At 44.7% G+C, this 24719-nt stretch overlaps 1 protein-coding gene across 1 annotated transcript; it reads right to left on the bottom strand.

Moving 5' to 3' along the window:
- Positions 1-3334: 3334 nt before the first annotated feature.
- Positions 3335-24170, bottom strand: LOC147113988 (uncharacterized). The gene is made up of 4 exons (XM_085995460.1): positions 23479-24170; positions 16908-17121; positions 12036-12084; positions 3335-3987 (listed from the first exon to the last, which is right to left on the bottom strand). The coding sequence occupies exons 1-4, from the start codon at positions 23820-23822 to the stop codon at positions 3479-3481; spliced, it is 1116 nt and encodes a 371-aa protein (XP_085851586.1). The 5' UTR covers positions 23823-24170; the 3' UTR covers positions 3335-3478.
- Positions 24171-24719: the final 549 nt, after the last annotated feature.

The following is a 24719-nucleotide window of genomic DNA, read 5'->3' as shown; positions in this document are numbered from 1 at the left end:
AAGTAGATACAACATAAACTATATAAATATATGCTGCTGTGTAATATAATTATAGTATGCAGGGCATTACAGCCAGATCCTGACAAATGATAGTAGTATCGAAACTTTCACTTATACGGTCGTGACATGCCAACTGATCAGCAGGCAAGAGTTAATAGAATGTAAGTAAATATCCTCCAACCCCCACTGTCTACTTTAGTATACTGTAAAACAACCTTTTCCTACACTAGTGCTTTGTTTAAATAATAACTTGTAATGTTCCTGCACATTTCTTTTGTTTGGTATGGTTTCTTCAGGTATTTCTGCTGTTTGGCACCTGCTAATGAAGCTTCACCAACACAATTAAGATTTATTAAAAAAAAAACACATACAGGACACTACCTAAACCTGGTGGAAATTTGGGCACAGAGTAGGAACCAAATTAACTATACTTAACCAATTGTTGAGTGTTGCCCTTTCATTTCAATATTCTTAGAATAGGTCCATAGGGTACTGTAGTCCAAAGTACAAAACTGAACCCTGATCTTTAGAGGCATATTTCAGTGACAAAGAAGGCAATCCTTTCAAAACCCATTAAGGGCACTGCTCTTTAGTATGCTGCTGTTTGATTCCATACACTTGTCAACAGCACTAAGAATGCACAAAAAGCAACAAAGAGGCTATTGGTCCCATTGATGCTTATCCCCTTTCTATTCAAACCATCGCAGCCTACCATGTGTTTTTAACCCCAGTTTACATCTATACTACCCAGCACAGCAGATTATTCTAGACATTACCCTTTGGATGAAGAAATTCTAGTCCAAATTTATTTTGCACTAGTTTATATTTTTGGTTCTATCACCCAACCTTATTTTAAAATATCAATACAAGTTTAAGATATTCTCTTTGATACAGCAGTGTTTGCCAATCCTTTAAGCAGTCTTGAGTGTCTTACATTTAAGGGTGTGTCAGTACTGCTCAATATTTGTGACCTGAACTTGATATTCATGTATTTCGCATGTGCCCCCATGTGCCCCTGCAATCATTTTGAAGGCAGATCAAGAAAATATAATGAGTTGAGGCCAGATTAGAATCATTAATCATCTTTATTTCACAGCAAGTAAAGATACGGAGCAAAAGTTCTGAACACTCATTTCATTCAATCAGTACATCTTGTCTTTGCATAATAATACAAAATAATGAACGCACTATACTTCCCCACATCATTGGTTCATCTAGCTTGATTGAAACAAATAACTCCATTTTCTTTTTGAGTCTGGCCAAAGCTCGATTTAGCAAATTTCTGTTTAAAAACTTGATTGCTTGCCTCTCCCTCTGTCCATAACCCTGACCAGAAACTTAACTGGACCAGCCACATAAATACTGTGGCTTTAAGGGCAGGTCAGAGGCTGGGTATTCTGCAGTGAGTGTCTCACCTTCTGACTCCCCAAAGCCTTTCCACCATCTACAAGGCACAAGTCAGGAGTGTGATGGAACACTCTCCACTTGCCTGGATGAGGCATCTTCTTCTCGAGGGCAATTAGGGATGAGCAATAAATGCTGGCCTTGCCAGCGACGCCCGCATCCCATGAACACGGAACTGTTCTTTTCATAGTTCTCGGTGTGAAGGTGTTCATTTTCTATGGAGAAAGTCAACAATTTCATAGGAATAATCAATGAGTATCACCTCCAGACATTTTGACACCTGTAAAATGATTGGGATGGGTGGCCCACGCCTGTAAAGGCGCATCAGGCCATTCTGGGGGAGGAGACCCAAATGCTCTCATCAGGCCGAAGAGCAGGGTAAAAAAATTCTCTTTTCCCACAGGGAATGCTCTTTGACCCCTCTTCCAACAGCAATCAATCCTTCTGGCATCAATTGTTTGTCTTCTGTACTGTAGGCCTCAACAGAAAGCATGCATGCCCTCAGCAAGTGGAAGAACCACTGTACATAACAGTGGTGTGCTGGGTAGCCCAGGAATGCCCCAGAACGCTTGTTTGAAATAAACGCAAGGGAAGGAACTGCCACCTCCTCCCTGGGTAACCAATTTCAGGTTAACTTAAATAGGACAGAAACCCAGTAGAGCCAAGTTCCTCTAATTCCCTCCACCACCTTGCACCACTCCAGCCTTAAATCTGGTCACACACCCCCGTCCTTTGACTCTGACCATTTCTACACCTTTGGTCCGTCATTGATAGCAGAGCCTTCAGGTTCCTTAGCCCCACTCTCTGGCAATCCCTCTCGAGCCTCTCCTGAAAATTTTTCTCAAACCCTGTCCTTTCTCCTAACTCTTCCCTCATGGCTTATCTATTGTTTATCTCCCCTCTGTAAAGCCACTTGAGACACGTTCTATAATAAAGGCACTTACTTAACACAGGATTTGAAGCAAAAACGAGAACACAATCTTCTGTTACATTTAATATTTAGCAATCCACCAGATCAAATAGTAGGTGAGGACCTGGGTTCCAGTAATGGTTGCATAGTTCCATTTGATATTGAAATTAAGACAAAAGCCAAAAGTAACAATACAGTTGTGCAAGATCACCAAACTTTGGAACAAATGGCATGCTAAGATGGCGACTGGTCAAAGATAGATTATGCATTATATAATGTTGCAAAGATATTCTGGAGTTTTGCTCGACTTACTATTATGGGGAAAGGCCAGTTCTTTTTCAAAATCAATCATTATCAGGCAAATGGAAACACCAGTTATATGAATTTCCCGGTTGCTTCATTTTGGAAGCTCTTGAGCATGGTGATGGTTTTTCACACATCTGACACAGGCTTACCTCCAAAAGTGCTTTTCTACTATACATTACTCTAATGATGTGCAGTTCTGAGCTTTCAGAATGATACTGTCACTGGTCTTCCCTGCAGAATATTGTGGGTAGGATGTCATCAATGTGGCTAGTTTGTGCGCAGTTGCTGTTCTTCAGCTTTACACAAAGTATGTATTCATTTTGATACTGATACTGATGCACCATTTACCAGAATGTATTGCAGGAGGTAGCAATATCACTCCCTCCTAATTGTGAAAATATGCAAAGCTGAGAGCTGGCTTTCTCCAAAGACCCAACAGCATGCAGTTTAGAACATTTGGCAGAAGATTTTGTGAGTAAGCAAATAACATTTTTCACGTTTTAAGACAGCAGATGGTTCTGAGGATCCCCTTTAAGAAAAGCTAGCAAATTCCAAATAAACTTAAATCAGAGCCCAAACCGTGCCAACTTTGGATTGATTTCAGAGCTCCTGAAGTGTGCTTTGCTATCCTAGATTTGCACTGGTCTCAACATTTGATTCAAATTTTTCAACATAGCCACATCTTACTGAGTACACTAGAAAAAGAGACGGAAATGGTGCACGCTTTCACTTTATTGAACACATCTAAAGAAGAAAGGCTCATGAGGGTGTTGTCACAAGCCTCAATGCTGTAGTTCCCATATCATGAGATGACATACAGTCTGCAGTGTTTCTGTGCATGTGGACAATTTAAAACTGTCACCTGCTTCTTGACTCAGCATGTTGAAAACACCGGGTGCAACAAGCTGGAGGCTTTATTTTCCATCTCTCTAATGAACCAGTCTGACCCCCACCAGCTATTATAAAAGATGTTAAGATCAATTTATCATCAAAGCGGAGGGGCTTTATGGGTTCCATTGGAGGGTTATAAGGTGTTAAAACATTGCTCGTGTCGGTTTCCTGTTTGGGGAGCTCCTGTGTATCAACAGCAGATTCTGCTAAAGTTTCGTAATGGCCAATATCATTAGGCTCTAGCTGCAGAACTGTAGTTTCCTCCAGCTTCAGAGCTACTGTTTTCTCCGGCTTATCTTGGCTTGCAGTTTCTAAAAGGGCATCCTCCTTGGTCAGATGCATCTTAGATTGTACATCATCTCCAGAGTTTTTGTGGAAGCTGTGGAGAGGGTGAGAGAGAATCTCAGACCCAGTTTGTTTGTCCATCTCTCGTGAATTAAATGTTGGATTGCTTTCACCCCTGGAGTCCATTTGTGCTATTGTGTAATGAAAACAAAAGAAATTTAAACATAAAACACTTAAATGACTGCCCTATTCTAGGGGTTCATACAGGCAGCATTGGCAAATGCCAAGATCCCCACCCCAAACAAACAACCACCACATTATTTGGGTTCTGATTGCAGCCATAAGAGGTTCAAAGTAGCAGAAGGCATCTTGTTTTCATCTTTTTGTTGGGGAGGAATAATTTGATGTCCTTACCATGCACATTCCCATGCCATTCAGTTTTTCCAGCTGAGAAGACAGAGTGGAAACATGCTCCCAGGCCTCCACTGATGTTAACTAGGGCGTACAACAGAGTAGTGTAGGGCCGCTGGTCTTTATATTTTACTTCCTTCCTGGGGAGGAAGTATCTGCCCTCTGCTTAGCACACCCACCCCCACCCCCCTAGCAAAAATTTTGATCTCAGGCAATCAGGGATGAGAGCCCACATCCCATTGTGACATTTAATTTTTATTTTAATATGAGGTCAATCTGTTGATATTCCCCAGCAGTGAAATAATTTTTGATCGATTCAAAATAGAATAAGAGAGAGAAACAAAAGGCCCATTGCTCTTTACAACCCTCTAGATGAAACAAGAAGCTTTCATTTGACACATCATAGGACATTTTCTGGTCCCCGGCATTAAATGGCTTAAGTCTTGCCCATTTTCTGTTGGATTGGCTTTCCAGGTATTGCAGCCCCAATTATTCAGGGTAAGCTCCTGTTCCATATGGGCCTGGTGATGGGAGATCACTAAAGAGGTAGGGATGGAGACAGGAAATTGTATGTCAGCATTCGTTAAAGGGCCATTGCTAAAATTTAAAGAGATTTGGCTGCAAAAATTGGCGACAACAATTATTCTCGTCTTTGCAAAGGTTGTAAATATTTCAAATTTGTTTTTCAGCATTAACAAAAGCTCTATGGCTGTCTAAAACCAGTGGCACGCAAAATAAATATGAAGGCAGGAAACAGAATTCGTGGGCAACCCTTCTCTTCTTAGGCAGTCCCTCGGAACCGAGGATGACTTGCTTCCACACTAGAGTCCAATGCTGGAACTACAGTCTCTGTCACAGGTGGGGCAGACAGTGGTTGAAGGGGCGGGTGGATGAGGTTCTTGGGTTGACGTGCGCTCCTTGCACTTGGCTTCCGCTTGCTCCCGGCAAAGAGACTCAAGGTGTTCGGCGCCATCCCGGATACTTCTCCTCCACTTTTTGCGGTCTTGGGCCAGGGATTCCCAGGTGTCGGTGGGGATGTTGCACTTTTACAAGGAGGCTTTGAGGGTGTCCTTGAAGCGTTTCCTCTGTCCACCTGGGGCTCGCTTGCTGTGTCAGAGCTCCGAGTAGAGCACTTGTTTTGGGAGTCTCATATCGGGCATGCGGACGATGTGGTCTGTCCATCGGAGCTGATCGAGCGTGGTCAAAGCTTCGATGCTGGGGATGTTGGCCTGAGCGAGAACACGGACGTTGGTGCACCTATCCTGCCAATGGTTTTGCAGGGTCTTGCGGAGGCAGCATTGATGGTACCTCTCCAGTGCTTTGAGGTGCCTGCTGTACATGGTCCATGTCTCTGAAGCACACAGGAGGGCGGGTATCACTACTGCACTGTAGACCATGAGCTTGGTGCTGGGTTTGAGGTCCTGGTCTTCAAACACTCTCTTCCTCAGGCGACCGAAGACTGCACTGGCACACTGAAGGCGGTGTTGGACTTTGTCATCGACATCTGCCCTTGTTGACAGTAAGCTCCCAAGGTATGGAAAGTGGTCCATGTTGTCCCAGGCCTCGTCATAGATTTTGATAATCGGGGAGCAGTACTTGTGGCGGGGGCAGGTTGGTAGAGTACCTTTGTCTTACAGATGTTTAGCGTAAGGCCCATGCTCTCGTACACTTCAGTGAAGGTGTTGACGATGGTTTGGAGTTCGGCCTCAGAGTGTGCGCACACGCAAACGTCGTCTGCATACTGTAATTCGATGACAGAGGATGGGACAACCTTGGGTCTGGACTGGAGGCTACGGAGGTTGAACAGTTTCCCGTTTGTTCTGTAGATTAGCTCCACTCCAGTGGGGAGCTTACTGAGGGCGAGATGGAGCATTGCAGCCAAAAAGATCGCGAAGAGCGTTGGTGCAATGACACAGCCTTGCTTGACCCCGGTCCGTACGTGAATTGGGTCTGGTGGATCCGTTGGTCAGGATCGCGGCTTGCATGTCGTCATGAATCAGGCAGAGGATGGTGACAAACTTTTGAGGGCAGTCGAATTTGAGGAGGACACTCCATAATCCCTCACGGTTGACAGTGTCGAAGGCCTCGGAGGTCAAAGGAGGCCATGTACAGCGAGCAGTTGGTGCTGTTCCCTGCATTTCTCTTGTAATTGACGTGCGGTGAAGATCATGTCCATTGTGCCCCTTAGTGGGCGGAATCCGCATTGCAACTCTGGGAGCTCTTCAGCCACTGGGAGAAGGCAATTGAGAAGGATTCTTGCGATGACTTTCCCTGTGGCAGACAGCAGGGAGACTCCTCTGTAATTACCGCAATCAGACTTGTCACCTTTCTTGAAGATGGTCACGATTACGGCGTCTGATATCCCCTGGCATGCTCTCCTCCTTCCAAAAAGAAATGAGTTCATGTATTCGCGTCAATAGTGCTTCTCTGCCATGTTTTAGCGCCTCAGCGAGGATTCCATCTGCTCCTGAGGCCTTGTTGTTCTTCAGTTGTCAGATGGCCTTTTCAACCTCATGCCGGGCTGGGGTTGTGCGGAGGTGGTGACGGGTAGCATGCTGTGGGATGGAGTGGAGGACATCCGCGTCGAAGACAGAGTCTCAGTTAAGGAGATCTTCGAAGTGTTCCTTCCAGCGGGCACGGACTGACTCTCTAACCTTGAGGAGTACCTCTCCGTTTTTGGCCTGCAGTGGGGTAGGACCTTGGGTACTTGGGCCGTAGGTGGTCTTGACTGCGCTAAAGAATCCACGCACGTTGTGGTTGTCAGCTAACTGCTGGATCTCTTGTGCTTTCTCCACCCACCATCTGTTCTTTAGGTCATGAGTTTTTTGTTGGACCTCGGCCTTCAGGCGTCTTTAGAGCTGCTTTCTTGCTCTCGAGTTCCATTGCTGTTTCCAGATCAGGAATGCCTTGCGCTTGCGGCTTATTAGCTCCTGGATCTCCTGGTCATTCTCGTCGAACCAGTCTTGGTGTTTCCTGGTCGAGTGACCGAGCGTCTCTTCATAGGTGCTGATTATGGAGGCCTTGAGTGCAGACTAGGCGCTGTGGACACTGTGTCTCTGAATCACTGGGAGTTGTCAGGTTGGTTGTGAGGCGCAGGCTGAATAGGGCTTTCTTAGCAGGGTCTTTGAGTACTCCAGTGCTGATTTTCCTATGACAAGGCCATGTTCTAAGCACTTCGTCAGGAGGAGGGTACCGTTGGAGTTGGCTTTCCCTACCCCCTCTCTGCCGATCACACCTCCCCAGAGGTCTGTGTCCTTTCAAACTCTGGCGTTAAAGTCGCCAAGGAGGATCAGCTTGTCGCCCGTTGGGACTTGGAACAGGGATTGTTCGAGGCTGGAGTAGAATTCCTCTTTGGTCTCATTGTAAACCCTCATAATTCTGATCATACAAGTGTTTACTCCAGCAGGGCAAACATTCAAGTTGCAACTTACAATTAAAAGCCTTGATACAGCTTCATCTTTAAAAGGTTTGCACATAAATTACAGCAACTGAACTTAGCTACATGACGATTTAGTGAAACACGAGGTAGGCAGCAGATTGGACACAATATAAGGCAACAGGCCTAAACTGAAGGCGGGCTCAGAAATTACAAGCCATCTAACTGTATGCAAGAGTTGTGTGCCAGTCAGCTGGTCAATTTAAAATAAATAATGGTAATTGTTTTCACAGTATTTCATGATTGAAGTGGTACAAAGTGAAAGAAGGCATGCCAGGAAGATCAGCAGGCAATAGAGTTGGTTTGCTGACACCTGCCAATATGCCAAACATATCATGAGGCCTTTGCAGACCTACCTGGCAATGACCAAGGATAACAGCCTCTGTAGGCTCACGGTCAGCATGGAGCAAGCTGCACAGTTGTGCCAACCTGCACTATAAAGACAGTTCTGCCAATAGCAGATAAAGTCCCCATGGTCACAGGAGGCTCCACAGACATCCTTGCATATAACATAACATGAGGGGAGTAGATGAAGTTGCAATCTACCTCAATCTATGCACTAGTACCATTCAGTTTCTCTGTTTGGTTTCCCTTCCCACTCACTTCCACACAGACAAGCACACAAGCACAGAACTACATAACAACAACTTGTATTTATATAGTGCCTTTAACATAGTAAAATGTCCCAAGGCGGTTCACTGGAGCGTTATCAAACACAATTTGACACCGAGTTACATAAGGAGATATTAGGGCAGATGATCAAAAGCTTGGTTCAAAGAGGTAGGTTTTAAGAAGCGTCTTAAAAGGAGGAAAAAGAGGTAGAGAGGCGGAGGTTTAGGGAGGGAATTCCAGATCTTAGGTCCTTGGCAGCTGAGGGCACGGCCGCCAACATGGAGCGATTAAAATTGGGAATGCGCAAGAGGCTAGAATTGGAGGAGCACAGATATCTTGTAGGGCTGGAGGAGGTTAGAGATAGGGAAGGCGAGGCCATGGAGGGATTTGAAAACAAGAAAGAGAATTTTAAAATCTAGACGTTGTTTAACCGGGAGCCAATGTAGGTCAGCGAGCACAGGGGTGATGTTGCTTGGAGAGTTTTGGATGACCTCAAGTTTATGGAGGATGGAAAATGGGAGGTCGGTCAGGAGTGCATTGGAATAGTCAAGCCTAGCGGTAACAAAGGCATGGATGAGGGTTTCAGCTGCAAATGAGCTGAGGCGGAGCAGAGCTGGGCGATGTTACGGGAGGTAGAAATAGACGATCTTAGTGATAGCGCGGATATGTGGTCGAAAGCTCATCTTGGGGTCAAATAAGACACCAAGGTTGCGAACATCTCGTTCAGCCTCAGACAGTTGCCAGGGTGAGGAATGGAGTCGGTGGCTAGGGTACGGAGTTTGTGGTGGGGACCTAAGGCAATTTCTTTGGTCTTCCCAATATTTAGTTGGAGGGAATTTCTGTTCATCCATTACTGGATGTCGGACAAGCAGTCTGACAATTTACAGACATTGGAGGGGTCAAGAGAGGTGGTGGTGAGGTAGAGCTGGGTGTCATCAGCATATATGTGGAAACTGACACTGTGGCAGGAATTTTATCAATGGGGTGCATTGGGGGGGGCGGGGCTGCTGGTTGTCGGGTTTCAGTCCCGCCCCCAACGACGTCCGGCCAACCCATGCTATTTTCCCTTGATTGATCTTGTTAAGTCCGCCCTGCGAGCTCAGCAGGCCAATTAAGGGAAAACCAGTGACAGAGAACGTCAGCGTATGACGTTTTTGTCATCATTTGACAGCTTTGAGAAGCTGTCAAACACTGACAATCTCTGTTCTTTGGTGAGTCCTTGTACTCAAGACTCACCAAACCTCTTTCCTGAGCAGAAATCAGATGGCTGTTGCATCGGAGAATGCAGCAGCCATTCTGTCATTTCTGCTGTGGAGATGAGGAGCCTCCGGATCCCCAAGGGTTGAAGCCTGCAGGAAGAAACAAAGGTAAGGAAACTTTTTCTAACACTTTTCACTCACCTCCCATACTTACCTCTCCACACTTGCACCCATCACTCACCTTCACAACACACTTTTCGACCCCTCTCACCCCTGCAGACCCACTGCTCACCTCGCTGACCCTGGCGGAGTTTCCTGACGTCGGGAAGCCGCACTTGTGTTGGTAAAATGGGGATAAACCTCTTAACTGCCTGTTAACTGGCAGTTAAGTGGCTGTAAACCTCTTCCCACCTCGAGGAGACGGGTCCCTGCGCGAGTCGGGGACCCGCCTCCTGGGAAGATGGCACGGAGGCGGGTAGGGAGTGGGTTCGGTACCCGCTCCCAGTTTCTGCCATTTTCCCAGTAGTCCCGCCTCCAAACCCGCCTCCCCAGGGCTGGCAAAATTCCCCATGTTTTCGGATGATGTCGCCGAGGGGCAGCGTGTAGATGAGAAATAGGTGGGGGCCCAGGATAGATCCTTGGGGGACTCCAGAGGCAATGGTACGGGAGCAGGAAGAGAAGCCATTGCAGGTGATTCTCTGGCTACGACTGGATAGATAAGAATGGAACCAGGTGAGTGCAATCCCATCCAGCTGGATGACGGTGGAGAGATGTTGGCGGAGGATCGTGTGGTCAACCGTGTCAAAGGCTAGACAGGTTGAGAAGGACGAGGAGGGATAGTTTACCACCGTCACAGTCACACAGGTTCTCATTTGTGACCTTGATAAGAGCGGTTTGGTACTGTGGCCGGGTGGAAACCTGATTGGATGGATTCAAACATAGAATTCCAGGAAAGATGGCACGGATTTGGGAGGCGACAACCAATATTCCCCTTAATTTTTTTTTTTTTGCGAAACTTTTCAAAAAAGCCAGTCCCAGGCTGCGCAGGACCAAGGGAACATTGTCGACAACACTTTCAAGGACTTGAGAGGAAAGCATCAGTCAGTATCTTGTAATACAAGCTCTGTCAGACAGATAAACTTTGGGCCTTCTAGCATTTGGCTTTTTTCTGTCATTGCAGGCCTAGAATAGGATCCTGCAAACACGACCAGTGGCCAAAGACCAAACTATCATTTGCAAACACCAAACTAGTTACATGCATCCAGAGGTTTCAGTTATTAGCTTGAGGATGTAGTACTGGGTGAGTCACAGTGCACAGGTGATCAGGAGCAACTGGTGATAACAGAGAAGGAGCAGGAACCTGCTGCCCAGGAAATTCATATGGCTGCCATTAACAATCCCTCTACTTTAGAAATACAGTATTGTGGTTAAATTCAGCCATACATCAAACTACTGTTGTTATTCAATGGGAAAATTTCGGCCATGCTGATCAATGCATCAGTCACTATTTGATACTTGTGTGGGGAGCAGAATGACTGATGCTGCAGATGATCTTTACACTAGCTTGGAAGAAGGCAGAAGCATAAAAGCTACTAGCAGAGTTATCATGATGGTGCAGGTTTCCTTGCAACAGAAGGGACAGTTGTGCAACTTGCTCCATGATGATCTGGAGCTCACAGCAGCAATTTCCTTTGGTCATGGGCAGGTGCCAGGTAGGTGTGCCAAGGCCTGCAGATATGCTCGGTGACATAATGGTAGGTGCAGGCTTTTCAACTCTCACGGCTACTGATCTCCCTGGCATGCCTTCTTTCATCTTCTATCACTTCAACCATGAAATACTGTGATTGGTATACGTAGAATACAGTTAAACAGCGTGTTTCTTGCTAAGCTGCAGTGAAAGTTTATAATAGCCCCTATTTAAGGTCTTTTTTGCAGTTTCTGTTTCCAGAAAACTTTTGTTAAATGCTTTAATGACAATGGGTTTCCTGGTAGTTTTCTAGATAATACTCAGCTGTTATTGTTTCTATATATGTTCTGATGCCAAAAATATTAAAACAGAAAAAGTATAAACCAACAGTAAAAAGCAGAGAAAAATGGTTTTTCAACAAACCTCTTCCTCTATAAAAGCTCTTATATGAATGCAGCTGCTCCTTTTGGCCTCAGCAGATGGGAGTGAATAGCTGAGCACACAGTGCAGTACCATTGGAAATGAGGGGAAATTGTCTTTGTATTTCATAATAAGGCCTTATTTAAATATTAAAATGAATCTGTTACAGGAAAGGTATGAAAGCAATCTATGCGGGCATTAAGCGCCATCAGAAAATCATGTGTGGCAGGTTTCAGTGACTAGTGCGTGGGATTGTGTAATGCCAAATTCCCTGGTCCACGCCAGTATGATACCAGCAGGAACAATCTGCTGTCTAGGAAGTTTCCCTTTTCATCTCAAGCTGCCACCCCCAATTGTTGGAAGTCAAAGTCTTATTTTTAGGTTCACCCTAAAAATGTGGACTTTCCTTTAAGGCAGGTTATCCAGCATGACCAAACAAGTGGACTACAGACTGAATTACATTAGGTTCCTTACCGTAACTGTGTGATTTCAACATTTTTCCATTTCTGTGATGCTTCAAGCTCTATTCAATAAAATACAAGATTAGCTTAAGAACCTTGGGACCTGCCAAATGGACTAAGAGTAATTTCCAATCTTGTACTTTTCCATGTGATTTTCTATTGACAAGAATAAGAACTAAAGACTGTAATCAGAAGTTGATGGACATCTCACTAGAGGCAACTTAAAGGAAGAATGTCCTACATCCCCCAACCCCCAGGGCTCAGTTGGGAATGGCAGTGCACAGCTGGACCATACAATCTAGAAGGTCCAAGGTTCAATTTCAGGTCTGTTCTGAGTTAGCGGATCTCAGCTAAAGTGGCAATGGGGTGCTGCAGTTGACTTCATGCCCCTGGGCTAGCCAGAGGAAACTCAGCCAGGGTTCATTTTCCTATTACAAAAGCAAAATACTGCAGATGCTGGAAATCTGAAATAAAAACAGAAAATGCTGGAAATACGCAGGTCAGGCAGCATCTGTGTAGAGAGAAACAGAGTTAACGTTTCAGGTCGATGACCCTTCATCAGAGTTCTGACCAAGGGTCATCGACCTGAAACGTTAACTCTGTTTCTCTCTCCACAGGTGCTGCCTGACCTGCTGAGTATTTCCAGCATTTTCTGTTTTTATTTCATTTTCCTATTGCTATCCAGTGTTCCCTGCTGGAAAACTAACTTCTGTGAATGTCAGGTGATGAAGGTGCTACCCTCCATGACCAAATAGCCTGCCACAGGGTGAGTTACTGAAGCCGGAAGAGTACCCAGGTAGAGTAATAATCTTCAGGGGAAAAAAAAGACAAAAAATCAATTACTTTAAAAACATGCCAGCTTGCTCCCTTAAGAGCAAAAGAAAATGTTATCGGCTTTATTCAGCCCTCCCCCTCTAGCAGAGTAGAGGCACAGCAGAGTGGACACCTCTGATGTGTCCACCCTGATTGTGGATATGACCCCACCCCTGCAATTTGGCACAGGGTCTATGTCAGTGGCCATGGGCAGCTGGGAGTCCAGCTCTGCTGCACTGCCACCTTCAGAACAAGGGCCCCAGAATTGAGCCCAAGATCTGTATTTTTCCACTGCTACAAGAAATCCCTGCTCTGCATTGGATTTCATTATTATTGATCTCATTGCACAGTCAAACCAGAGCATCTATCTATCCCAAATGCACGCCAAAATAGCAGCCAGCTGATTTACATCAACAACCAAGCCTGCTGGGAAATCAAACCAAGTAACATCTCACCCATACTAATATAGCGAGACATGTACTGGTGTAAAGCCAAAGTATATTTCATAGGATTGAGCACAGTCCAATTCCACCAGGAGAGAACATTACAATTAACAGGTTTATGGGGTTGGGGGGGGGGGGGGGGGGGGGTGGCGGGTTTAAGCTGAACTGATACTTGTAACAAAAACTTTATACAAAAATAAATTAAATGAAGATTACATCAGGTGATGTTGTGCACACCTTGATCACTCAATGATCAGTGGTTTCCATTCAGTCAATGCTCACTAGTCATGGAAGACTTCCAAGGGACTGTTGGATATCAGTATTCCATGGTCACCCAGAGCTTGAGACAGAGCGAGCAGTAGAAGATACTTTACCCAGCAATGTTCTACCTCCTAAACTTGAAAAGTTATACTTTGAAGAATTAGCAGCAGAGCCACCAAGAGGCCTCTAATCTGCTTATCCTGCACACCGAGTGGCTGGTGGAGGATGAGGGAAGAAGTGCAACCAAAACCTCAGCGGTGTCCTTTACCCAAGTCCCCATTGGCTCAGGCAAGAAGCCCTGAATATAGGTCCTTCAATGGAGACATTCATCCTTGGTAGGCATGAACATCCCAGTCATAAATGAAATCACCTATTATTATGGTGTTGTTATTTCTGTATATTTCTTTAATTTGTCTCCAAAACTCTTCCTCTATTGCATTTCCATTGTTTGGCAGTTTTGAATACATTTCTGATAGAGTTCTCTTCTTATCCCTTAAACCCCAACTAAATAATTCCTACTGGTGGAAGTGATGTCGTCGTCCCCCCCCGTCCCGGTAGAAAACAAGCAGTTTGGGCAGAGCAGGCCAATATAGTAAAGCTGTCTGTCAAAGTCCAAATCACAGAACAGAAACATCCATCAGCGTACAAAATAGTCCATGTTAAAGTACTCATACTAATAGAAATAAAGAAGAAAAATAAATGACTGTCAAAGTTAATCAATCATAATCTGCTTCAATGTTTCATCTGTGAAAGGCACGAGAGGGCTGTAACTCTTTCTCTGCTGAAAATCACACGCCTGAATGTGTGAAATGTAACAGTGCCTTTAGTGTATCCTTCCCCTGAGAAAACCCACTCCAATTCATTTCATATTAAATGGTGCCAGTATATTTCTGGAACGCACACCAGAAATGATCACAGGCCCCAATACTTTACAATATTATGGTCATATTCTGTGGACTTTTAAATATTTTTCCACAATTTGACAACACCACTGGCATGAACTTAGGGAGATGTAGTATATCTGGCCTACCCAAACAGCATAGAAGTTGGAGAAAATTGGACTGGAAAAAAATAACCTTACAAAGAAGCAAAAGAAAAATCTCAGCTTACTTTGGAGCACTGAGGAGCCTCAAAATAGTTGCGGTTTGCCCTGAACAATATAATTTTCAGTAATGTCAATCATTCATCTTGAGCTGCCCAGGCTGGATCAGATACTGCCAAATGGCATCTTGCCTTTTGGACTTATGCGTAGTGGTGAACAGTTGTTTTTTGGACTGGAGGAAGGTATACCGTGGTGTTCCCCAGGGGTTGGTTCTAGGACCACTGCTTTTCTTGATATATATTGATGACTTGGATGTGGGTGTACAGGGCACAATTTCAAAATTTGCAGATGACACAAAACTTGGAAATATAGTGAACAGCGGGGAGGATAGTGATAGACTTCAAGAGGACATAGGCAGGCTGGTGGAATGGCCAGACACATGGCAGATGAAGTTTAATGCAGAAAAGTGCAAAGTGATACATTTTGGTAGAAAGAATGAGGAGAGGAAATATAAACTAAAGGGTACAATCCTAAAGTGGTTGCATGAACAGAGAGACCTGGGGGCATGTATGCACAAATTGTTGAAGGTGGCAGGGCAGGTTGAGAAAGTGGTTAAAAAGGTTTACGGGATCATGGGCTTCATGAAAAGAGGCATCGAGTACAAAAGCATGGAAATTATAATGAACCTGTATAAAACACTGGTTCAGCCTCAACTGGAGTATGGTGTCCAATTCTGGGCTTTAGGAAGGATGGGAAGGCCTTAGAAAGGGTGCAGAAAAGATTTACAAGACTGATTCCACAGATGAGGGACTTCAGTTACGTGGAAAGACTGAAGAAGCTGGGGTTATTCTCCTTAGAGCAAAGAGGAGTGAGAGGAGATTTGATAGAGGTGTTCAAAATCATGAGGGGTCTGGACAGAGTAGATAAACTGTTCCCATTGGCAGAAGGCTCAAGAACCAGAGGACACAGATTTAAGGTGATTGGCAAAAGAACCAAAGGTGACATAAGAAAAAACTTTTTTACGCAGTGAGTGGTTATGATCTGGCATGCACTGCCTGAAAGGGTGGTGGAGGCAGACTCAATCACGGCTTTCAAAAGGGAGTTGGATAAGTACCTGAAGGAAAAAGATTTGCAGGGCCCGGGGAAAGGGTGGGGGAGTGGGACTAGCTGACGTGCTCATGCAGAGAGTCGGCAAGGGCTTGACAGGCTTTATGGCCTTCTTCCGTGCTGTAACCGTTCTGTGATTCTATCCTAAACTCTTCCCTCTTAAGCAGAAAGCACTGATGCACTCCCCTCACTGACCGGAGGAAGCAGAGTCTATATTCCCCAACTGGCAGAAGAAAGCATGACCAACCTCCGCCCCTGAAAAGGGAACGTACGGTCCAGATTTGTTCTTCCCCGACCCCACCCTCCCCACATCATGACTGGAAGGAGAAATTGTTGCCTGGACTCCCTTCGCTGAAAAGAGCAGCTTGGCTGAGATCAGCCTGGCTTCCTAGCAGGGAGATGCATGATTCTTGCCCTTGCAGCTGAAGAGGAGGATCTTAAAAGTGGAAAATATACATAAACAAAAGGCAGCTAGCAACAATAGGATATTTTCCTGGCATCTCAGTGCACATTACTCACAGGTTACTTTTCAAGAATGTCAGTTCCAAATTTCAAGAAATTTGCTCCATGTGTAGGGTCTTAATACGTTTCTCAAACCTAAATACAGGAAACTCTCATTTAAACGGCACCTAAATATCCGGAATTCTCTATTAACCGGCAAAATTCTCGCTCCGAAAACAACACCTCAATAACCGGCAATGTTGCCAAGTCCGAGTCTCCCGCGGTGGCCGAGTTAGTCAGTGGGGGGGTAGTTCTCCAAACTGCCATTACTCGACTTCTTGGTGCTGTCGGAAGACCTCAATACCCCTGTAACAGGAGTCTGACTCTCCCGCGCTGCTGGTAGTCTCTTCTGATCCGCCATTTTACAGGGGTAGTGTGTGTCTCCCACGCTGCCGGTAGTCATTGCATTGCATTACCCTCAACTGGCAGTACTGTACTTAATCAAGCATCTTCCACCATCCATTTAACACAACATTCTGTGGGTGAGTACCCAATTACTGTATACTGCACATTTCTTGATTTTTTTAATTTTTCTTTGTTAAAAATAGCCTCGGTAGATAACCCTCTCCGTCATCCGGAAATTTTGATAAACCGGCAACACGCCTGTCCCGTCGGTGCCGGATAAAAAAAAAGTTTCCTGTACACTAAAATGCCAACTCCATTCTCCTCAGCTTGAAGATACATCACAGGGAGAAAATAATTAAAGCTATTTACTCACAGTGCTAGGCCCTTCAGTTGGTAAAATCTCATGAGTCATTCCATACTTTAAGGAAGTTACTTTGTCCTTAAACTTATCAAACACAGACTCAGGTCTACTCTTGAACAGCTCGTATGAGCTTGCTGTCATGTTGTCACGTAGGAACTGAAACGCAAGTTGTAGCTGACCTCTGTTCTTTGCCACTTTGTTTGGTTTTGACTGGAGATCGTACCATCTACAAAGAACATGTTAAAAAAAACGCTGAAGCCTCAAAGTTATAACAATTTCAATGTACGCTTAACAAAGAGGGTAACCCAGTCGTTCTACTGGTAGAACATGCACACATGTCCACATACACTTCCACCCCACACACAAACTCATACTACATACAACCCCACACATCAGACCTTTAAAGTGCTATGCATCATGTAGAATGTTCAATATTCTGTGAGAATTCTGCTTTGTTATCTTTTACTGCTCCCCCCCCCCCCCCCCCCCAAAAACATTGCCACCTAATGTTCTACAGCCTCCAGAAGCCATTCCTTCCCTAAGGCCAGATTTTTTTGTCTTTAAAATGGTGGCTTCAGCAGTTTATTTACAAACACCAACACTAAAACCAAGCAAAAACTAAAACCGCCACTATATTTAACATGCTTTGTCTTTACTTGGCAATGAGCTCCAGCAAAAGTAGGGGAGATTTATTTCACATGTTAATTTCATAACAAATGTCAGGACCATCTGTCAGGAAGCATTTGTTACATCGTGTGCACTGTATTCTATGATGGACATTGGTTGAGAAATTAGCCATGTACACATGAACACCAATATCATACCCACACCCTCAAACCCACCACATACTCAGCCTCTACTGTGCTAAGAAGTCTGTAACTCAGTGATAGGGAGGGAACAGGGGCTGTGTTGCTGGAGTCCTCCTGTAGTACTTTTCTGATTTGAAAAGGGACCTGGTAAGAAATCACTGACTTTGAAAAACATGGACTTACCTCTGGAAATCTTATTGGCCATAGGTCCACAGCACAAACCTCCCCACAACTGGCAAATTAATATAAAGTGGCCATAAGGACAGTTAGTACGAAATAGGACGAACTAAGGGGAAAGGCAGTATTAAGACATGATTTTTGGGGGGCTCTAATCCCTCCTTTGATATTCTCCTGATTTTTGATGCGAAAAATACTGGAAAACAGCTGGATTTTTGTTTAATCCACAATAAACACTAACTTTAACGGTCCTTATAAATAAGTTACAAATGAGCTGCATGATGGGATAGCATAGTTTGCTCAATACAAAATGGCTGCTCTGTCAAAGGTAAGAGAAAAGCTGTTTATTTTAAAAAAGAGCTTTTCTAGGTAAAAAAAAAAAATTGTTCAGATGGCTTGCTCTCCTCACTCGTGAGTATTTTAAGACATCACTGACTCCCCAACCAGATAAAATAATCTTTCCCCATTCACTATCAAAACACGTCATAATTTTAAAAAGCTCCATTGAATCTCCAGTAGAAATAGTCGCAGTATCTCAAGTTTCTCCTCATAACTATGTTTCCAGCCCTAGCATCATCCTGGTGAATTTACACTGTACACTCTCTATAGCTTTAATTGCCTTTCTATTTATGGTGTTCCCAAAACTGCACACAGCACTGTAACTGGAGCCTAATCAATGTTTTGTACAAATTTATCATTGCATTCTTATTTAAAGGCCTTGGCACAGTGGTAGCTCTCTTGCCTATCAATCAAAAGGTTGTGGGTTCAAGCCCCACTCCAGAGACTTGAGCACATAATCGTGGCTAAACTCAAGTGCAGCACTATTAATGGTACAGTACCTTCTTTTGGATGAGACTTTAAACCAAGGCCCCATCTTCTCTCTCAGGTGGATGTATTCATAGAAGAGCAGGGGAGCTCTCAGTGTCCTGGCCACCATATATCCCTCAACCAACACCACTAAAACAGGTTAATTAGTCATTTATCTCATTGCTATTTCTGGGAACTGCTGCTTGTGTGCATATTGGCTGCCACGTTACCCTACTTTACGACAGTGACTACATTTCAAAAATAATTCATTGGCTGTGAAGCACTTTGAGACATCCTGAGGTTGTGAAAGGCACTATATATATGCAAGTTCATTCTTTCTGGCTATGAAGGAAGTGAAGGTTATCGAGTTATTATAAATTTTAATTGTGGTATTTAGCTCCGTACTGAAGTAGTGTTTTACAATTTGACATTTATGGAGTCATACTACGTTTTTAAAGTGACTGTACACAAAATGAATGAATTAGTCATGACTATTATAATTGAGGGGTGCTGTGTGGAGTAGATCCTTTTCAGAAAATTTATCAGGGTTTTATTATGAAAATAGTGCTAGTACCCCACACATTACTGCACTACATCCCGATACACCACATAGCACCATACTACATTGTGCTCTAGACGGGTAATATAATATTGTGCTGCAGCCTGTACCCTAAACATAGTCCCCAAATACAGGCTAAAACATAGTACTGCAAGTATACTTCAAAATAGGCTCCCATAAAGGATCTAACCGAGGCCAATATACAGTGCTACAAAAGAAAACAATTAATACCTGACTACCTTAAATATAAAAACTGTAAATCTGAAATAAAAACAGACTGTGTTGAAATACACAGCATGTCAGTCAAAATCTGTAAAGAGAAAAGACAAGTTAATATTTCAGATATGTACCCTTGATCAGAACTGGGTCAGTCAGTATCAGTAAAGAGAAAAGATAGCTACTGTTACTTTAGATTTCTTTCTAACTAACATATTGATGTAGACTCTTAACACTCATGGTCCACGAGCTAGCCCTAGTATATAACGACAGCTTCTTTATTGAACCACAGTGCTATTCAACTGCTGGCCAATATAGGTTATACGATTATATCCACTAAACACAGGGCTGGGCTTACACACTGAATTGGGTAATTTACAAATTGAATCATTTACAAATTGAGTCACAGCTACTTTCCTTTCTACTCATCACTAATTATACAATTCTAATTATGCAATTATATTTCCACATAATCAAACAACCAACTCATTAAAAACAACAATCATCACTCAATAAACCATCAGGAGCATTCTCCACAGCTGTCAGTCACTACACAGCAGCAATCCTGATCAATCCCAAAACCTTGTTTGTACCCCATTAAAATTATATCTCACTATATAGATGATTATTACCATGCAAACTATGAGAATTTGACTGAGATCAAGCATGCAATTTGACAAAATTTAACCCCTTCTTCTTCCCTGCTAAATAAAAAGAAACTCTGCATTAAGACAGTGTAACCTTTATCCCACTGAATAAAAATGAACTCCTTGGTAATCCTTACCCTGCTGAGTAAACTGGAACACCATGCAGTAACAGACCAAGTAATCCTTACCAGACTGACTAAAGGAAACTACAAATTGATGGCAGCTATGTTTTATCATCGCCAACAGCCTCACAGTGAGTAATTGTTACCCTGGCTGAAGATATAGGAACTCCATACAATCACAAACTTTACCCTGCTGAAGAAGCAAGAAATCGGTTTTGTTACACAGTCCACAATCAATACAAATTAATAAACAGGAACTCCATATATTTCAGTTATTATTGTAAAATTGTAAGAAATTGAGCAGAGGGGAAGGTTAAAAGTCAGAGATCCCACTCCTGATCAAAGTCCAGCGACTCTCGTTGGCAACTGTGCATCTGTAGATATTAAATGAGGATCTGATTAAGCTCAACTGTGATGCCTCCAAAGTTGAACAGCATCCGTACACTATTGTCAACCTGTAGAAATGTACTGCAGCAGCAGTCTGCACTTTCAGAAAAAGCCCAAAAGGAAAAAAGGTAGTTACTATGGACAAGGCTCGAGATTCTGGGGTCCCTGCTTCAACAGAAGAGGCCTCCCGGCATCCCATGGCCAGTAATACGGGGATGAGATCATCACCATTATTCGGGGTGAGCAGCCTGTGCCTCCATGGGTGCGTCAGAGGCACCCATCCTGTTGTGCCAGCAGAAGTCAGAGTGGCTGAGTGCTATTCTGATTTGGGACCCTGAGGCTTGGGAAGACCCAAAGAGGAATGTAAGTACCTAAGGGAACAAATGGCAATTTTTCCTCAAGGTAATCAATCTCCTAGAATCAATACCTTTTTACTGGGGCCTTTACTAGCCTCTCAATAAAACTTATACCAGATGCCAGTTGGCGACAGTTTCATTGGGCCTAATGACAACGTAATTGGTGGAATTCCTGGTAAAGCCCAGGAACTCCTCCCTCCCCACCCCAAGGCAGTGCTAGGAACTTGGGAGGATGGGTATACATCAGACACGCCTGCGTTCTGCCCCTGCACACCACCCCACTACCCCCACCTCCCCGAGAATTTGGGCCAGAATCTAAATGGGGCGGAAACCTGGTGAATCTGAGTTCTGCCACAAATTCTGATCCTCCATATGCAATCAACAATAACAACTTGTATTTATATAGCGCCTTTAACGTAGTAAAATGTCCCAAGGAGCTTCACAGGTTATGAAAAACATTTTTGACACTGAGCCATATAGGGAGATATTAGGGCAGATGACCAAAAGCTTGGCCAAAGAGGTAGGTTTTAAGGAGTGTCTTGAAGGAAGAGAGGTAGAGAGGTTTAGGGAGGGAATTCCAGAGCGTAGGGCTTCGGCAACTGAAGGCATGGCTGCCAATGGTGGAGCGATTAAAATTGGGGATGCACAAGAGGCCAGAATTGGAGGAGCGCAGATATCTCGGAGGTTTGTAGGGCTGGAGGAGATTAGAGATAGGACGGGGGCGAGACCATGGAGGGATGAGAATTTTAAAACCGAGGTGTTGCTTAACCGGGAGCCAATGTAGGTCAGCGAGCACAGGGGTGATGGGTGAATGGGAACTGGTGCAAGTTAAGACACGGGCAGTAGAGTTTTGGATGACCCCAAGTTTATGGAGGGCGGAAGATGGGAGGCCGGCCAGGAGTGCATAGGAATAGTCAAGTTTCTAGGTAACAAAGGAATGGATGAGGCTTTCAGCAGCAGGTGAGCTGAGGCAAGGGCGGAGTCGGGCAATGTTATAGAGGTGGTATAGGCGGTCTTAGTGATGGCGTGTATATATGGTTGAAAGCTCATCTCAGGGTCAAATATGACACCAGGGTTGCGAACAGTCTGGCTCAGCCTCAACAGTTGCCAGGGAGAGGGATGGAGTTGGTGCTAGGGAACGGAGTTTGTGGCAAGGACCGAAGATAATGTCTTTGCAATATTTTGTTGAAGGAAATTTCTGCTCATCCAGAATTGGATGTCTGATAAGCAGTCAGACAATTTAGACAGTGGAGGGGTCGAGAAGTGGTGGTGAGGTAGAGCTGGGTGTCGTCAGTGTACATGTGGACACTGAAGCTGTGTTTTCAGATGATGTAGATGAGAAATTGGAGAGGGCCAAGGATAGATCCTTGCGGGGGCACCAGAGGTAACGGTGCGGGTGTGGGAAGAGAAGCCATTGCAGGTGATTCTCTGGCTACGACTGGCTAGATAAGAATGGAGCCAGGTGAGTGCAGTCCTACCCAGCTGGATGACGGTGGAGAGGCATTGGACCTGGATGGTGTGGTCAATGGTGTCAAAGGCTGCAGACAGGTTGAGAAAGTCAAGGAGGGATAGTTTACCACCGTCAGTGTCATATCCACCAACTTTATCCTCTCATCTGTCCTGGAATTTAGGGGCCAAGTCTCTATACAGCAATTATAATTATAGTCTCATTATGCAGGTGGCCTTTTTGTACTGATGACACTTAAGAAATGATTCACTATATCTGTAAAGCTAAAACCACAATGTAGATTTTACCTTCAAAACTGTATGTAAACATTGTTACTGTGAAAAATACATGAATCCCATCAATCATCTGCTGCAGTTTGACCCATTCAAAATTATTGTACACATTCGCTATTGAGAGGCAAGGCTGTCCGACCATTACTGTGGTAAAAGAGCAGTTTTACTTGTGGAGGCTGGGATTGACCTGATTTCCCAATAATTTTTAATCTTTATCTTTTCCTTGATCCAAAGTGAAGACATGCAAGATGAATGTCACCGTTAATACCAGGTGGCCAGGGGGCAGTGAGATACACACAAGTCTGACCAGGGACATACATACAAAGGGAACTGGTGAGGAAAGTAAAGAAGCAGAGAGAGGAGACGGTACAAAAATAAGCCCATCCAATGAGGCTTCAAATATTCTAAGGTCAGAATGAGTATCTAGATGCCCAAGAAGTACAAAGACCTGCAGCCATGGTTCGGATGAGTTATAAATTGATGTTATCATCTGATCCCCTAATAAGATTGGCAAGATTAAGCTTACTTGCCTACCCAGTCTTTATGTTCTGCAACTCTGATTTAAAAATTGATGGTAATATCTCATCCCACCCCCCTTAACTTTACTCGCCTACCCAGGCTTTATGTTCTGCAATTCTACACAAAAACTTTTTTTCTAAAAAACGGAATCAACCAAACGTGGGTAACGCCACACACAGAGCTACTGAAATGAGCAGATCAGTGCCGCAAAGGCGGGAGTTTGTGTAAAGGGGGCGGGGCTTACTCCATCTTTCTTCTGATCTTGTTCTCGTACAGCTCGGCGATGGGCAGGGCCACGTGGCCCAGGAAGTTGTCGAGCAGCAGGTGGTGGTTGTTGTGCTTGACGGTCAGGTGCAGCGTCCAGCTGTCCGAGTTGTCGAGGACGATGGGCAGTTGCAAGGTGCACTCCTCCTTCCACTCGGGGCTCAGCGTCCTTCCCTTCACCGAGGTCATGTACTTCTCCTGGCCCAGGCGGATCACCGTGTAGCAGTTGTTCAGCCCATTCTTGCACTTAGACCTCAGGTTCCGCGCGCCGATAACCGTCACTCGCAGGTGCGTCGGGAACCAGTTCTGCTCGACGGAAGACATGAGAGTTGGAGGAAGCGGGTGGGGAAGGAAAGGGCGGGAAAATAATTAGCAGGGAGAAGGGGACCGGCCGACCGCTGACGGAGACCCTTTACCGGGATCGATGGAGGCCACGGTGTGTTGCATGCTCGCACGGGCACATTGACGCCTGCGCTGCGCCGCGCCGCTCCTCATCCGCTTTTGTGACGTCACGCGTCACTCAACCACGCCAGCGCTGCGCGCCTTCATTCACCCGCCTTTTTTAACGGCACGCGCTAACTTTAACACCCTGCTCCTCCGCGCGCTCCGCCACCCCGCTTTTGCAATGCGCGCCTTTCCCTGCGCAGGCTCCGTGCATTCCTCAGCTTTTTCATTGCAGCCCTTTCGCTGCGCAGGCTCCGTGAGTGCATTCCGCTCCTGCATTCCCCAGCTTTTTCATTGCAGCCCTTTCGCTGCGCAGGCTCAGTGAGTGCATTCCGCTCGTGCATTCGCCAATGAATGGGCAGGTGTACTCTGCACCACTCCAGCACCCTATCAATGAACAAACCCTTCCTGGTTGTGTCTTTGGTCAATTTTTAATGTTTGGGTGTTTCGGTTGCTTACAACACAACCTTTGCAGCTAGTTTTCTGCTGCTAAAGGCGCAATATTTTTGGACTGTAGAAGTATAGATGCAGAAAAAACAAGGACCAGATTTTGCGGTTAGCAGCGAAGTGAGGGCGCACGCTGCTGACCTCGAAGAAAGCTGCCCACAAAGATTTAGCGATCTCTGTGGAGTCGATTTCACCTCTCCTGAGGTTAATTTGAATCTGATGCCAAGTCTAGGGGATCTCCAGCATCCAGCAACAGTGATGTTATCAATCACATTGAAGAATTCTCACAGGCAGCAAACCAGGAAGTAAAATGCACTGATTTTCCTTTAC

The sequence above is a fragment of the Somniosus microcephalus genome, chromosome 8 (genome assembly GCF_052327205.1).
Source record: "Somniosus microcephalus isolate GS21.2 chromosome 8, FLI_Smic_1.0, whole genome shotgun sequence".
Classification (NCBI taxonomy): Eukaryota; Metazoa; Chordata; class Chondrichthyes; order Squaliformes; family Somniosidae; genus Somniosus; species Somniosus microcephalus.
Note: the sequence above shows the minus strand (reverse complement) of the source record. Positions and strands in the feature narration are given on the sequence as shown.

Bases quoted from the DNA above. Each gene is read 5' to 3' on its own strand.
- LOC147113988 (XM_085995460.1), bottom strand. From the start codon at position 23,822: ATGTCTTCCGTCGAGCAGAACTGGTTCCCGACGCACCTGCGAGTGACG. The intron at 17,122-23,478 runs GTAAGCCCCGCC...TGTTCTTTGTAG, and splicing joins AAGATCAGAAGAAAGATGGA to ATGGTACGATCTCCAGTCAA. The intron at 3,988-12,035 runs GTAAGGAACCTA...ATTACACAATAG, and splicing joins GTTGAAATCACACAGTTACG to CACAAATGGACTCCAGGGGT.